General features: G+C 31.4%; 1 protein-coding gene across 1 annotated transcript in view; it reads left to right on the forward strand.

The window, feature by feature from the left end:
- The first annotated feature begins 15,637 nt into the window (after positions 1–15,637).
- Positions 15,638–18,647, forward strand: part of LOC143046088 (protein FAM149B1-like) — an 83,235-nt gene continuing 80,225 nt past the window's right edge. The window contains exon 1 of the mRNA XM_076219075.1: positions 15,638–16,061. Coding sequence (XP_076075190.1) covers positions 16,009–16,061 — 53 coding nt within the window. The 5' untranslated portion in view covers positions 15,638–16,008. The remainder of the gene's footprint in view (positions 16,062–18,647) is intronic.

The raw sequence follows: 18,647 nt of genomic DNA on the forward strand, positions 1-18,647 counted from the left end.
CATGTTACTTTCTTTTTCAAAACCATTTAATCAGTATAGTCAAAAACAGGACAAAGCAATGATAGCTGTTAGTTGTCTTAATGAAATAACTTGATATAATTACTGGGCAATAACTCCTATCAAGATTCTTTTACTGGTTTACCTGTCATATTGGTTTTTCTGTAGATCTTCGCTTGCTTATCATTTTTGCAGTTAACAATTTCTAAGGATCTATTACAGTTTTTGGAGATGACAATAAGCAAGATTTGTCAAAATTAAACTATTGTTCTTGAGATGAAAGACTTAAAACAGTAGTCTTTGAGGAGTCATTTGATAATTCAAGGGAAAATAAAAAGTAGCTCTTACTGAGCATTTTTGTTCAAGTTTTTTAATCTATTACAGTTTTCAAGATATTAATCAATGTAATTTATTCATTTCTTCTATATTTAGCTATAACAGCCATATTTTTTGACTGAATAGAATAAAAACTTGTTTTGTTCTATATATCCTAAAAATGATTCCCCTAAAGTTTGATTGAAATTAGTGCAGTATTAAAAGGAAAATTTCTTTAATTTATTTTTGTTGATTCCTATTTTTTGCGGATTGAGGAAAACTTGGACTTTGGTGGATATTTGATTTTGTGGCCCAAGTCTGCATACATTCCAATAGAGTATCACATTTACTATATACTCACCAAAATCCACAGAAATTTAGTATCCAATAAATGATAATGAATTTTTCAATAGTAAAAAATTATCTTTAAGGACAATAATTTCTAAGAGGTTAAGTGTTTGTCCTCACTGTGACTTTGAGATGGCCAGCTATAGTGCTCCCAAGAACAGCAATAAAAGCACTGCTCTTTTGGTTTTGTGTAATCTGCTGTGCATGAACTTATTTTGTGTCATGGATGGATATCCCAGTATAATCCCACATACTTTATTTTTTTTAGATTCATATTTGCTTAATCTGTTTATTATTTCAAAAAATAGAATTTTGTACTTTGCAAAAAATATTCCATTATGAGAAAAGTGGAGGTATGACTAGAGCAGTTATCTGATCCATTGTCCTTGACCTCATTTTCCTGGTTCAGTGACTACTGAAAACATTTTTTTGTCCTGTGAAATACTCTCTTATCATGAGTAATAATATAACCATGTTTGGTATATAGGGTTTTTGCATGGTCTACATATGTCTGTCAGACAGGGGTACTCTGACCATGACTCATTTCATTGATCAGTGATCAAGGTTAAGTTTTCATGTTCAAGTCCTAATGTCTCGTGATCAAGGTTAAGTTTTCATGTTCAAGTCCTTGTCTCGTGATCAGTGATCAAGGTTAAGCTTTCATGTCCAAGTCCTTGTCTCATGATCAGTGATCGAGGTTAAGTTTTCATGATCAAGTCCTTTGTCTCGTGGTCAGTGATCAAGGTTTAGTTTTCAGGTCCAAGTGCTTGTCTCATGATCAGTGATCAAGGTTAAGTTTTCATGTTCAAGTCCTTGTCTCTTGATCAGTGATCAAGGTTAAGTTTTCATGTTCAAGACCTTGTCTCATGATCAGTGATCAAGGTTAAGTTTTCATGTTCAAGTCCTTGTCTCGTGATCAGTGATCAAGGTTAAGTTTTCATGTGCAAGACCTTGTCTCGTGATCAGTGATCGAGGTTAAGTTTTCATGTTCAAGTCCTTGTCTCGTGATCAGTGATCAAGGTTTTTTCATGTTCAAGTCCTTGTCTCATATACTATAAACATCTCAGCTATATTTAATGTATGGCATGATTTTAAGGTAAATATTCCTGCCTGGCAGGTTGCATACGACCTTGTCCTCGTTTGCAGGATTCATTGGCCAATGCTAAGTTTTGGTGGTATAATCAGTTTATTGGATACTATAAGCAATAGGTCGATTATATTTTGGTAAATTGAATGATTGTTAGGTTTACTTTCAGGCAGCATTAATATGACCTTGACTACAAGTTCATTGATTATTGTTACAGTGACTTGACTGTAAGTGTTGCTATCCACCAATTGCAACTTATCCAAAATTCTGACCAAATTGCAATTTGTTTGCAGTAGAAAACCACAGTCAAGTAGTGAAAGTGCAAGGTGATAACATAAAACATACTTACAATCCTATAAGACTTTATTTTTTTTTATCTTTATTCTACAATCCTATAAGACTTTAACTTCACTTTAATGATGTTTTGACAAAATTAATTTATCAGTTTGTATAGGTATATTATAGTCATTTCCATGCTGAAGGAACTGTTATTATTTTGAATTGCTATAAAAATGTCCAAACTAAGCTTTCATATAGTTTTTCTTTCTAAAAGTATTCTATATTCATAAGAATCAGACATTATGTGAATTAAAACATTTCATATTCAGTAAAATATGTGTAAAATTGCAATATGTTTGTAGGAAGGGTCCATGGGGAGATAATCATTTTTTTCTTTCAAAAAGTCTTTATTCAAAAGAATAATATTTTAGGTTATCTCCCCATGGAAACTTATCAAGAGTATATTGTTATTTCACACATATTTTACTGAATATATGATGTTTTATTTAAACTGATATCTGATTCTTATGAATATAGAATACTTTTAGAAAAAAAACTATATGAAAGCTTAGTTTGGACATTTTTATAGCAATTCAAAATAATGACAGTTCCTTCACCATGGAAATGACTATAATATACCTATACAAACTGATAGACTCATTTTGTCACAACATCATTAAAGTGGAGTTAAAGTCTTATAGGTCCGTGTTATACTTGTCAATTCAAAGTTTTAAAAAGTTTTGAAATTTTAGATTTTTGGAATTTTGATCAAAGTTTTAAAATATCAAAATTCCATATTGTGTAAAAGTTTTGAAATTTTTAAATTTCAACCAAATAATTAAAATATTAAAATTCTAAATATTGTTCTTAAATTTGATAGTTTAGAAATTTGATCAAACTTTTAAAATACTGAAATGAACGTGCAATTTTGATTATTTCACTTTTTGAAAGTTTGATATTTTGAATTTTTGATTAAAATATCAAAAATAGAACAGGGGCGAAAAGAGGGAAACATATAAACACGGCACTGATTATAATCATTCTTAGTTAGGAATAAATAGCACGAAATATATCAAATCATTTTTAAATACAAATTAAAAGAAGAAGTCGTTTTTTTTTAATTTAACATTTTAAACATCACATGGAATAACAGTATTGGAATTATAAGATTGTGCATCTATTAAAAAAAATATTCAAACCTATTTAAACCGGCATCAAAAAGGCCAGAGGCTCCTGAATTGGGACAGATGCTGGCCCACAAATGTGACAGGGTTAAACATGTTTCGTGAGATCACAACCCTCCCCCTCTACCTCTAGCAAATGTAGAATGAACCAACATTCTCACAGTTAAACTCACTTTAAAAGAAATACAAGTCCTAACTCAGAATAGGAAACAAAAGAAACTAATCAACATGACAACGATAATAACTTAACAAAGGACTACCATATCTATAATACTAAAATTACGAGGTCCAATTTGTCAGCCGTCATCACGTAAAAATGACGAATCAAAGAATTCAGCTTTATATATAACTAATATAGTACAAAAGTGTAGATTAAAAATTACACCACTCCAGGACCTTTTGTTTTCCACGTAATTAATATTGCCAATAATTAAGAAGTTCCGGGTCGAGTCCGATACCGATACCAATAGTATATTCACCTGTTACCTATTACCTTATCTGATTCTGTACGTTCCGCATCTAACAGGTGCACCACCAAACGGTGTATTTATGATTATGTTATATACACGAATCATAATCACAGGGTTGACACTACTAAATGCAATCATTGTCAAATTGTTACCTATTGTAGTATTTTAATCAGTAAGACTTTCTAAGATAATAATACGAATACTAAAAATCTGAACTAAAAATAAGGTGTATATAGGAACCGTTTTCAATTTGTTAGCGGGCATGACATAAAACAGTGAATCATAGAATTCAAATTTATTTATGACTAACATAGGACAATGCTGTTGATTAAAAAATACTCCATTCCAGGACCTTTTTTATCCAAATAATTTATATTACCAATAATTGATAAGTTCCAGTTCGACGGGTTCAAATTACCAATAATTGATAAGTTCCAGTTCGACAGGTTCAAACAGAAAGATTTGAAAGCAGAGAAAACTGTGTATCTTATAATGGGCATGACTTTATCAGATAAAAAATCATACTAAAATAAGGCTTGCGCATAGTTATATACTTTAATTCAGTCACGGACCCGCGATATCACGGGTGTGTTCTGGTATATATATATAAAGTCAGCTCTAGACCTCAATTAAACTAATTGAAAGATAATGTCTTCATCATATGAATAACAAGCACAAATCCTCCCTGTTGTATTTATTGCTATGATTCATGAAATATTTGTTACTGGCAACCAAACATCGATAATTCAAAATAGGTTCTTCACATACAAATTTTAAAGAAACTTAGGATTCAGCTTGCTCGGGCAAAGTCGCCCTTATAGATGAATTTTGATATGTTAATAGATATAGGAAGATGTGGTATGAGTGCCAATGAGACACCCGACATCCAAATAACAATTTATATAAGTAAACCATTATAGGTTAAGGTAAGGCCTTCAACACGGAGCGTTGGCTCACACCGAACAGCAAGCTATAAAGGGCCCCAAAAATAACTAGTTTAAACCATTCAAAAGGAAAAACCAACGGTCTTATATATATCGAAACGATAAAAGAGAAACACGTATGAACTACATCAACAGACGACAACCACTGTACATCATGCAGATCAACTTCATTTTGGCGAAACACCTCTTCAATTGATTCGGTTCTTATATATACTTCACTTTCAAATATGTAGTTTTCAGCGTTCTGTAGGTGAATGCTTTACTTGAAATTCAGCATTTTACAATATACTGGTTTTTCGAGAGCAACATTGGTGTATGGCCAAAAATGGAAATATCCATCATGCAACTGACAGCGTGGCACACTCTTTACACGTCCCATTCTGATTTGACGTACCTGTGTTCTTTTACTTTGATCAAAGTTGATTATCGTACGATAACTTAAAAATGCATAAATAACAAATACGGAAAAATGATATCCCTTGATACAAAAAATAAAAACCTTTTCCTTTTATTTGCTATTTAAAAACAGAGGTTGATTTAGAGCCCAAATCATCCGGAGCTACGTATATGATAAATGCATATATTACTTTTTACAAGCATCACTCAGTCCAAACGTTGTCTAAGGGAGCAACCATTTAACTTCAAAGGTTGTTTTTTTAAGTGAGAAAAAAAAATCGCACTAAGCGCTTAAAATTTAATTTATTAAGTTTTTTTTATCGCTATTGATCAAATTATTTGGTTCAAAATTTAACACTATACGGTATGGGGAAAATCGGGATTCAGATATTTGTTTTGTCCTCTGCTTGCACAGATTGTTTTCCCACCAAATTGGGGTTCAGAATATTTTTATGTACCATCATTGAAGCCCTTCGTGGAAGTATCCAAGTAAAATAAAAAAAAATAAAAAGTGTCACCTTGGTGACAATATTTATATAGTAGATTCCCAAATAAGATAACCATTTATCGCTGATATAAACTATTCAAAATATTCTCTTAATTTTCAAAATACCGACGCCTACAAATGGATAGATGCATGGGGGCATAATGTACAGCGGCAACTTTTACATAAATATGAAGGCTGGAAGTAATGTTTATGGTAAACGCGTTTATAATAAATATGATGACTTTTACAAAACCAGAACGATAAGTTGGATGTTAAAGTTTGTTATTTTTTTTTTTTTATTTTTTTGTCTTTTTAATTTAATTCGACTTTATTGGCTTTTTAAAACTTAATTTGATTCGAGCGTCTTTGATAAGTCTTTTGTAGACGAAACGCGCGTCAGGCGCAAATACCAAAATTACAACCGGGTAACTATCTATAAAGAGTTTATGTAGATACCTTATAAAAATTTCCTGACTCCAGGCTACCAATAATTGATCTTACTCTTAATTTCGGCTGAAAGAGATATCGAAACCTCCCCCATTCCAGACTAGCACAACGTTCATTGGGACACCATGAATTCAGATTTCCTACCGTACCAATACTTAGAACTGAAATCATTGATACAAGGTAATATACGACCGTCATGCAAACGATAAAAAAAAATGAAAACAAAACGTTAAAAGTTACGACCGAAGCGCTTTTCTGGATCAGGAAAGCTGAAAGCTGAATATCTAAGGTCAACAATTAATAAAGAAAGGAAATTGTTGTTGATTAAAACGTTAAAGATGATCGCTACAGATTTATTCATCTACCGACATGATTGCAGAAAGTAAGAAATCGTAGAGAAAAACAAAAAAGTTGAAATCAAATGAGATAATACAACGTGTATTGAACAATTTTATTGCTTAAAGTCCAGCAGAAAACACATATATACTCAACCTAACCATACTATTTGACCTATACTGCGAGTTGGTCAGTTTTTACTGTTACTCCTAAAATATGGGTGCTGGGTAAACCATCGTGTAAGATGGTCATTATCAGAGCCGTGTGTGTTACACGGACCCTTATAGGATTGTAAGTATGTTTTATTTTATCACCTTGCACTTTCACATTTTGGCTGAACAATTTGTTCAATATTTTGACCAGTTGAACAATTTGGTTTAATATAACAAATTGCAATTTGGTCAAAATTTTGAATGAGTTGCAATTACTGAATAGCAACACTAACAGTCAAGTCACTGTAAGATTTTGTGGCTTTGTATGTTTCTCTAGTAGTCACAAGACCACTATGTGTGGTGTACGGAATGATTGTAAGGTTTATATGTCTGTCTGACATTGTTGACTGTGACCTCATTGCGTTGGGTCATTGGTTATAATAAGTTTATGTGATACTTGTAGTAAAATCTTCACATTAGATAATTTCAACATAAATTCAATCAAGTGTGTAAAAATCTACACAGGATAACTAACAGAAGCAGTAAAATTAAACAACACACACAAGATCACTCTATAAAACCAAGGAAACCTACCGTGGTTCAGAGAATTAAAACGTTCCTGCAACAGATGTGCTCATGTCATGTAAAGAAATCAAAATTGCAGTTTAAATCGATTTGCCATTAAAATGAAATAATAGTAGGGTAACAATCACTTCGCAACTGTGAATATATATAGACGGCGTGCACAAAGCTGAGTCCACAAACGTAACGTCTTCAAAATACTAAAAATCATTTACAACGTCCTCATTTCCTCCCAGAAAACACGAGCGTAACAAAAACACTGGACATATAGTTTATCACATAACTAAAACATAAACATTCAATGTCTTTCTTTTTTTTTGTATCTGTAGTAATATTAAAATCAGATTAAATGTATGTCACCATCTTGGATTGCAAAATAGCTGTACAAAATCGGTCTAGATCTATGCTTAAGTCTGCAAATTTTGAAACATAATTGAAATCTATGGATAAGACACGGATAAGATTGTTTTATCGTTAAAAGGGAAAATGAGTGATTGTACTATTTAGACTGCTTGAACAAAAAACAAATTGTATGTTCGATTAATTTTTTTCAACTTAATCATATAAGGGGTCATAACTCTTTTACAAAAATATTTACAAAGGAATGTTTACGAAATTTAGATACTCGTCTCGCCTGCAAAGAAAATCGAAAAAGGCAATATAAAAAAGAAGATGTGGTATGATTGCCAATGAGACAACTATCCACAAAAGACCAAAATGACACAGACATTAACAACTATAGGTCACCGTACCACATAATCAGCTATAAAAGGCCCCGATAAGACAATGTAAAACAATTCAAACGAGAAAACTAACGGCCTTATTTATATAAAAAAAATGTGTACGGAAAGGAGTCATGATCACTGACCCAAAGGAAATTAAATATTTAAAGAGTTAGGAATGGGGTTCCTCCTAGAATTAACGTAGGAAAATAGGTGATAAGATACGAAGTGAAATACCTTCTCTCACTCTGAGATTCAGTGACTGCTGTGGAAAGTAAACTTGGAATTGATAGTACAAAAATAAAACACAATAGGTCTAATTACATTGTTCATACACTTTTATCCGGGATTGGCTATTTTGTAACTATTTTACATGTGCAGTTGAATTAGTTTTGAAAATAATATTATCCAGCTACATGTATACATGTGTCAATGAAACAACGGCAATCGTATCCCTCAGAGCAATCTGCTCTTTGACTTTTTTTGGGGGGGAGGGTTCCAAACCTGTTGTTTATAAGTTGCAAATCAGGCCATTACTTTTCTTAATTCAATTGTTGCTTACTTAACATGTCTAGACTGTTTTTTTTTCTCACTTTTTAAGGCTGTATGGTTGCCTATAATTACTTTGTTATTTTAACCTCTGGAAAGCTGTCTCATTGGAAATTATACCACATATATACAGATTTTTATATGGATTGTAGACCTGAAAAAAGATGTTCAAAGTTGAAGATGCTGCAAACTTCAAACAACCTACTACTTATTTACCATGCATGTTTATCATAAAACTTTTGATCAGAACTATACATAAGTGATTTCACCATTTCTTCATATGTGTACCACTATCAATCAACAGAACAAATGCAAATAATTTTTTTTAATATTTGCATATGGTTTCCTTTAATTTCTCACATCTATTTTATTTGAATTTAGGGAAATAAGTATTATTTATATAAACAAATCTCATGTCGATATATAAATGTACAACAATCAAACATCAACCCACACCAAACTGGCTGTATTCGGAGAATTTATATTATCACATGTACATGCATTTGAAATATTTAAAATATTTTTTTCAAATTTGTTAGTTTTAGGTTCCACCTAGCTGGGATTAGAAAACTGGGATTTAAACGCTAGTCTATTAGAGGAATATTTCCCAGTGGCGAATCCAGAAATTTTCATAAGTGGGGGCCCACTGACTGCCTAAGAGAGGACCCACTCCGATCATGCTCCAGTGGTTCTCTAAATAATCAACCATATTTTTCCAGACAGGGGGGGGGGGGGGGGGGAGCTCTTAATTCGCCTTTGATTTTTTCATTGGTTGTAATTTTTATTTTATCATGAATCAGATTTGAACACGTCTTGGGGAATGAAGCTAAAGACCGAATGTCAGTTTTAGTCTTATAAATGTACTTTAATTTTAGTCTTACATGTATTTATGTGTACATATATCACTGATTCAGTGGCGATGGTGAGTAGCTATATATAGACACTGACAAGTCTTAGATAACATTTTATAGTTTTGAATGTTTCTTCATCAGTTGACTAAAATTAGGTGGAGGTATATATTATTTCCAACAGAGGGGAACTCATGCTCAACCTATATCAATTTGTGCATGAAGCGATTGATAGTTGCCAGACACTGAATGATTATACCAAATTTGTGAAAATTTTAACCTATGCACTTTAAATACGATAAAAAAAAAAATCATGTCTTTTTCAGGACTTCTGATCCAACCATGTAGTATGGCATGTTATTGAGATGTGGTTCTGGTTGATGGATGTTCATGAAGGACCTGTAGTACAAAGTATATCACTGGATTGAGCTCTCTGTCTAAGTGTATTATTAAAGTGCTTTGCTTTGAGCTCGGTTCATTGTTATGCAATTCATACTTTGTGAAATAAAGATTTTACAGACAACTCTCATGTACAAGGATGTCTCAAAGTATTATCATTTCTATGTACAATGTAAGTAACAGGGAGATAAAAGCATTTTATTTTATGTTTGAACCAAACATAATTTGTCCATTGACCAAATTTGTTTTGCTTTCACCAGCTTTGAAGGAGATATTATCAAAGAATTGATAGAAAACAGCACAGAAGCGTACTTTCTAGCTCATCAGGCCCAAGCATCATGTTAGGCATTGTCATTACTAAAAACCAAAAAATGTCTTCTAATCTGAGGATCAATTCAACATTTTAAAGTGTTTTACTAATGATACTGACAAGCCACCACAAAGATATATAAATAGAACCATACAAATAGTTAGCAAATACATATAAAAAAAGATGTGATATGATTGCCAATGAGACAATTCTCCACAACAGACCAAAATGACATAGAAATTAACAATTACAGGTCATCGCACAACCTTCAACAATGAGTAAAGCTAATGCAGCATAGTCAGCTATATAAAGGTCTCGAAATGACAATGTAAAACAATTCAAAGGAGAAAAATAACAGCCTTATTTATGTACAAAAAATAAAGAAAAAACGAATATGTAACACATTAACAAACGACAACCACTGAATTACAGGTTCCTTATATCATGTTCTCAGATATCATCTCCCAATTTAAAAAAATCACGAAAAATTGAACCTATTATGTGTTGCTCTCCTAACTATAAAATGTATCCAAAATCAAAGATGTGAAACATATTCTATCAAAATCATTTGGTAACTGATGCAATTAGTGTCTCTTCCATGCCCGTCTTGAACATGAAAACTAAACTAAATATAAAATAAACAACACTCCTAATGCTAAGGTTGGTTTTCATCGTGCAACACAGTTAATAACACATATAGGAAAATCATAGAACTACATTTATCATAAAACACTGTCAAACATCCAAACATACTATCCACACTCATCTGTGTCCACACTTGTTTATGTAAAAAAAAATGAACGAAAAAGTCAATTGTGTTGCTTTTTCGGCGTCGTGAACTGGTTGCCTGTGTCATCAATTCAAGTTGGTACTTAGTATGTTTTAAATTGCTTAAGTTAATTTGTAGGAACTACTTGTGATAGAAGCGCGAATATCAGATTAACCCTGTCAGGTGAACATGTACACCTTAAAACCACTTTATGATTTCAAAATAGTTGACATATTGCTAAAATGTAAAATAACACAAATACTGATCTCCGAGGAAAATTCAAAATGGAAAGTCCCTAATCTAAAAGACTTCGTATCTGAAAACCAGACCTAACCACGAAAAGCTTGGGAGACGGATTTATATAAGGGTCATATACGTTTTTCCAAACTTGAATCCGAATTCCATATTTGAACTTCAGGTAACATTGTAATATTTTATTCTTGTAACTTTTCATTGTCAATTTGATGAATACTGTTTAAACTAAAAGCTTACATAAACGTTGACCAATAAACCATGCAAATCAGACGGATCAAGGTCAGATGAGCCTTATACCAAGCTGACAATGATAACAATTCTATACTTCAAATATGGATGACCAATTGCGCATCGTATTTTTGAAACCTATTTGTTCCAGCTTCAATACAAAAGTATTACACGATTACGAACGCTGAAATGGCTCGGCTGCTTTACTTATCATGATGGGCCAATGGACAATGAAAATTAGCTTAAAGTTTGATGAATCTTGCCCGATAGACATGTACACCCAATATTGTGTCCCTATTACTTATAGTATCTGACTGAATAGACGGTGCCGATTAAGGAGCGGTATATCAAACTGTTTAAGCTTCTACTCGGTATGAAAAACATTCTGAGACATTCTATACATCAATTCTAGTTGACCTGTTGTATATCCTAGAATCGACTTTAGTCTAAGATGCATGATATATGTTTATTAGTTTGTAACGGGCTTTGAACTAGCTGTCCGAGTAACTGCGAGTACTCTCAGATCAGTTATCTTATAAGTGTCTTTTTGTTGTTGATATAAACCTGTTGTATATCCTAGAATCGACTTTAGTCTAAGATGCATGCTATGTTTAATAGTTTGTAACGGGCTTTGAACTAGCTGTCAGTAACTGCGAGTACTCTCCGATCAGTTATCTTATAAGTGTCTTTTTGTTGTTGATATAAACCTGTTGTATATCCTAGAATCGACTTTAGTCTAAGATGCATGCTATGTTTATTAGTTTGTAACGGGCTTTGAACTAGCTGTCAGTAACTGCGAGTACTCTCAGATCAGTTATAAGTGTGTTTTTGTTGTTGGGAAACAGACCTGTTGTATATCCTAAAATCGACTTTAGTCTAAGATGCATGCTATGTTTATTAGTTTGTAACGGGCTTTGAACTAGCTGTCAGTAACTGCGAGTACTCTCCGATCAGTTACAAGTGTCTTTTTGTTGTTGTGATATACAAGTACTCTGTGTTTTTGTTGTTGGGATATACAAGTACTCTGTGGTTTTGTTGGATATATTTCTATATGTATCATCTGATGAGTTAAGTCTTTTCCAACTGGTTTTTATAGGTCGTTCTTTTGGACGTACGCTTTATGTTTCTTACTATTTAATTTTTCACGTGACGAAGTCAATAATTTGTGTGTACTAAAAATATTGGTAATATATATTTTTTTAATATATTTAATGTATTATTCGTTATTCAAATAGAAAATATTTAAATAAATGAATAAACCCAGAACTGTCAGGAATGATCAATCATGCAAACTTTAATAATTTTAGTTAAAAGTTCAAATTTAATTTAATAATGGTAGGCTTCTGGAATCCAGCTGACTGGAAAAATAAACAAACCGTCAAGCAGTTTATATTGGACATGTTAGACATATCGATGATGAATGTATCTGAAGCATTTTTTTTTCAACAGAAATTTGGCATTCCATGGGAACCCGCAATAGTGCTCTTTCAACAAAATGTTGTTACATTAATTTATATGATTGAGTTATAATCTATTATGAGTATGCAGTTATAAGGCATATATAACCGTTAAACTTTAAAGGGACATTAGCTACGAGATTTATTGATTTCGCTATCTATTTATGTTTATATCGGGTTGTGTAACTGTTGGTAGTCTTCCGAGGTAACCTCGCTAGTTAAGTAGATAGCGTCTACACTAAAATACACACGAAATGCTTATACATATGATTGATCCCATGACTTGTAAATTGTTTATTGTAATCGTTTTATAATTGGAAATACGTTTTAGTATGTTATATATAAATCAAATACGAGAATTTGAGTCAAATCGGTGAACTTGAATTTGACAGCTAATATCTTCGAAAAAAAAATTTACTTAATGTATGTGTTATCCTCAATAAAAATGATACCCCTGGACTCACCATTGTTAATAAATTTACGTGCATTCGGAATGAGAAGGGCTTCAAATTCTCAATCTCGTGGAAAGATAATGTCACACTCTCATCTTTTGTCACTTGCAATAACCTTTTGAGTGGTCCGTACCTGAACTTTTGCACAGTAATATTAGTTACATAGTCATTTACTGACCGGGTACGGAATTTACCCTGGTCAGTAGCTTTGATACTATTCCGTACCCGGTCAGTAAATGACTGTGTAACGAATTTACCCCATCGATTCCTTGTTTGAAACGACAAAAACCTAACGAAACCAAATGCCAAATAATGCACATGTTTGAGACGACAAAATTTTTATACCTAGAAATAGACAACAAAAAACAAATGATGCACATGTTTGTGACAACATATACCAAGTGATGCACATGTTCATTTGTTGGGTAAAATGTTTTACCGTGACATTCTAAAATTCGTCCAATATATCAATGAAATATTTGCCGCTGGATCTTAAACAGCAATCATCCTTAAACCTGTGTAAGAATGATGTGTTTTAATGCATTAAATTTCACAATAGTAAGTAAATATCAAAGTCAAAAATTTTGCAGACTATCACAACTGTGTAACCGATATGTCATAGATAAACAATTATAAGGAATAGACCACACACAAGCCCTGTTTCCGTTCTGTAACTGAAAAAAAGTCCTTATATCTTTTTTATTATATGAAAAAAAACCCAGATCATTCAAAGATACTGCAAACAAAAAAGGAAACATCGTTTCCCCTTGCCTGATCCCATCAATTGAAACTTTCTGTTGTAAAAAGTATAATTATATTTACACTTATTGCATTTTTTTCATCCCATTAAACATTTAATTTAAATTACCCATTATTACAAAATGATATGCTGAAGCTGAGAATACTATAACAGTAGTCTCAGGCTGAAGTCATCAATCTCTTCAGTCAAATTTTGTCACATGCCTCTTCCGAATCTAAATGATTATGCTGGGTTTCTTAAATAAGCTAATAAGAGACTGAAATCAATCGCTATTGGAATATTGGCTATATTATAAATGTTCCAGGAATAGTTATCATGGTTATTAGATAATTAAAGTTATAGAAATATTTATTATATGATCAAAGTTCTAGGAATAGTTACAATATATATCCAAAATTATTTATAGCTACAAATGTATGGAAGTAAATTTCCAATAATAAAGTACATGCATTTTCAGCTGAAATTTGTGGCCAACTTCGTGCTTGACTAATGTATAAGCTAAACTTTCTTAATTGGTACAGACTAATGGACCATTTAGTTTAGTCACAGTGGAGCGTGCAGTTATAAAATATTAAAAATATATATAAAATATATATTCGTACCTTGTCTAGAATAAGAGCCATCGTTTAAATATGTAAAAATAAATTGTATTCCTCAGACTCCATTCTTTGTATGTACTACATGAACAGGTAAATGTCATGTGAGGCGAACATTAATTAAGATCTAATCAGATGTAAAAAAAATCAAATGACTATCTTTTTTAAAGGAAGAAATATTATGAAACCATATGTTTTAGTTCCAGGAAAATATCTTATGAAGGTGGAATTAATTTTATGTAATGTTTGTTCCCAAGAACTTTTGTTATCCATAGTTTTGTTCCAGGGGGAACAAGTATTATGCGGAACAAATATATGTTCACTTTACTTTCCTTATATAATATTTTATCCAATGCTATAAGAAAATTTCCTTCTCAAAGGATAAAATATTACATAAGGAAAGTTCCCAATGGAACTTTTGTCATGTTTGTCATATGCTAAAAGTTCTTTGGAATATTAGAATGATTAGTATGGACAATATGTTTTATATAATAAAAGTTCCAGGAATATTTGCTATATTATAAAAGTTCTAGGAATATTTGTTACATTAAAAGTTCCAGGCATATTGGAATATTGGCTATATTATAAATGTTCCAGGAATAGTTATCATGGTTACTAGATAATTAAAGTTCTAGAAATATTTATTATATGATCAAAGTTCTGGGAATATATGCTACAATATCCAAAATTATTTCTAGCTACAAATGTATGGAAGTAAATTTCCAATAATAAAGTACAGGCATTGTCATACCTTGTCTAGAATAAGAGCCATCGTTTAAATATGTAAAAAAAAAATGTATTCCTCAGACTCCATTCTTTGTATGTACTACATGTACAGGTAAATGTCATGTGAGGTGAACATTAATTAGTATGTAATCAGGTGTAAAAAAATCAAATGACACTCTTTCTTTAAAGGAACAAATATTATGAAACCATATGATGTTTAAGTTACAGGAATATATCTTATTTAGGTGGAATTAATATTAAGTAAATTTTTGTTCCAAAGAACTTTTGTTTTCCATCATTTGTTCCAGGGGGAACAAGTATTATGCGGAACAAATATATGTTCACAACTATCTCAAACAATTTCCAGTCAACTGGGTAAATAAAAGTATTTATTTACCAAATATTAATAAACACTTTAATTATGATTCGTCACAAGCAGAGTATATTGAGAATGGCCAAGAATGTCTTTAAATGGAGTGAAGTTGGTAAATAGATAGACCATTAACGCTGTAAAGAGTTATGGGTAATTTATCGGCCATTTTATTTGTTTTTATTCGATACGGGGAAAAAGTGCAAGGACAGACTGAAGTTTTACCAAATTCTTTAATTTATGAAACCATTTTCTGCTTACTAGCAAAAAACAACCTCCCAGTAACTGCATGCACAAATAACATTATAAAATAGAATAGAAACTGTAAAATAAGCCATTGGAACGTCTTGTCATTGACTGTTGAACTGGTGAACGTGAACTAGGGCATACCAACCAGCTAACAGACTACTCCACCTGTAAAGACAACACTTGTCATTTGATTAGATGGGATAAACATTACCATTTCATTCGAATTTGTTATAAGAAATGTATTTTATGAACTAGATGTATTCATCTGTAAACTAAAATGTAACTGAGGCAGTCATGATCATGACAGGGCGATATGTTAGGAAACAAGTTCCCTTGGAAGTGTCTGTGTAAGTACCATGCCTGTATTTAAATGAAGTTGGATCATGTATTATCAATTTTGTCATCCAGAAAGAAATCAACATATTATATATAATTTTCAGTAGCAAATTAAAATAAAGGGGGCCCGGGGGGAGGTTAGAACTTGAAGGCATGTGCCCCCTTTAATAGACGTAGTTACATGTACACAGCCTGTTGGATAAAAGCCAAAATTGGTATTTTCAACATTACAAACAAATACAGATACTCTTATATGCAAGTTTGTCTGCAATTACTTAAAAATACACATGTTCCGGGCCAACTTCCGGGACTTCCCGTAAAATCACAATCTAAGAAATTTGACGTCATAATGAAAAAAGGATTATTATTGTTGCTTGATGTCAAAAGGTGATTCTTAGTGGGTCTAATGTAATTTGGAGACAAATTCAGCTAAATACCAAAATTGTATATGCTTGTTGAAGCATTGTAAAATGTATAATTTTAAGCATAAATTCATCCCATATATTTTTTTATTGTTAGATTAGCCATTTCTGATTATATGATTTGTTGTCAAATCCATGTGCAACTTGCTAAACTGACTGCTAACCTTTAAAAACAGTTGTTTTCTGAACAATTTTCTTTCCTAAAGCCTTGCCATCATTAATCATTACAATTTTGTATGAATCTCTTATCAGTCTTTTTTGTACCATATGTTTTAATTTGGTTTGTCAAACAAGAAAATCAACCAGTACACCTTAAACATCATGACAATTTAGAGAAATAACTCAAATTCATATAATTAAATCATTTGAAACTTTGATATTGAAAAGACTAATGTCAGAATGTCAGTATATGAATGTGCAATCAGTGGACTCCTAAATATAATGAAAATTTCCACTTTTTTGCATTTTGCTTTAAACTTTATCAGATAGAGGAACTCAACTGTGTTTAAAAAAATGTTTTTTTGAAATCATAGCTAATAGACAGCTTAAAGTTTGAACAGAAAAACAAAAATGATCAGCAAAGAAGATCTACAAATTTAGTCAAATGATCAACACCCAACAGGAGTTGTTTCCCCTTAATAACAATTTCAACCCAATTTGTAAGCAATTGCTTTTATGGTATGGCAAATCTGTTAATTTAATAACCTACAAATGTAGATTACCAAAATGCTTGAAATAGATTCGTCTTCTGCTTTGAAAAAAATACCTACATTGTATTATTAATTGATTTAGAACAAGTTCAGTTTCCCATAAGACAATGGAGACATGTATTTATCTTTTTCTTGAAATTTATTTATTGCAAAGTTGAAAGTTGCACACAACTATGTAATTAGCAGATTTCTAAGTTGTAGGAAAAGATTTATCTGTTCAAATTCAAAAAGATGGAACAAAAATTGAACACAATTAAAGTTTCCAGTTCTAATATTATTGAAACTAGTTTGTTTTCTGAAAACATTATTGGGTTTCATGAACATATTAATTTTATAACAAGCATGAAATACAAATACATGTAGCACAACATTTATATCCTCAATTAATTTAGATATATATTTATTTTTTATTTTATAATATTCAAAATCACAATCTCAGTTACTTACATGTATAAAATCTTTCCTTTTGTTAAGAGGTTACTGAAAGCTGTTGTCAATTTACATTACTTTACATCTTAATGATCTTAGGAGCTAGTGTACAGTGGAGTAAAAGTGTTTCAAATGACATGTTTGATTTTAAAATGTTAACAGACTTTCAGATTATTTTTTTCTCTAATATATTTGAATATTCTTAATTATGAAGCCCAGAAAGTAATACTAAGATACAAATTGTGTTAGAGTTGTCTCCCTTGTTTCATTTACCTTTTGACTGCTTGTTCTACTAAATGCTTGAATGGTAAGATACCATGAGTTTTTTTTATAAATCATTGTTGGTAAGGATAGGTAAATAGGTATTGTATAAAACATATTCTCATATGTCAGTATATATTCATTTGTTTTAAAATCTTGTTGGTTTGTTTAGAAATTAATTGACCGAGACTGATCTATTATATTTTTTTCTACATCAAAGGGTTAATTAAGAACATTAGTGACTTAAGTATTGTTCGTGGAGATATCTAGGTTTCACAAGGACAATAAGCAATACACGCATAATAATGTTGTAGGTGATATCTGATCTTTTATTTGGAGGTTAAAGGTTGCGACCATTTAAAGAAATCTCAATAATAAAATCATTTTATCATGGGTATGATCACACAAATTCATAACAAGTTATTCAGACTAGTTATTTGTAAATGATGATTTGGTAAATAAAGCTAATTAAAACATGTTATGACATCTAGGACCCTCTGGTTTACATTATTGTACTAAAAAATTTAAACAGGGATTATATTCCTTGTTATAGCTGTTCTTTAAAAAGGGTATTTACATGCAGTTACAGGTTTATAGTCATTGAATATCAAGTATTTCGTATACAAATTACAGTGTGCAGATATATAAACCAAATTTTTTAAAAATTAGGCAGATAGAAATTTTAAAGTCACTTCTTATATTATAAGTTTGATAATCAATGAAAATGAATACTGCAAGGTGTTTATTTTTTAGTATGTATATGAGTACAATAAAG

This window comes from Mytilus galloprovincialis, chromosome 9 (genome assembly GCF_965363235.1).
Source record: "Mytilus galloprovincialis chromosome 9, xbMytGall1.hap1.1, whole genome shotgun sequence".
NCBI lineage: Eukaryota > Metazoa > Mollusca > Bivalvia > Mytilida > Mytilidae > Mytilus > Mytilus galloprovincialis.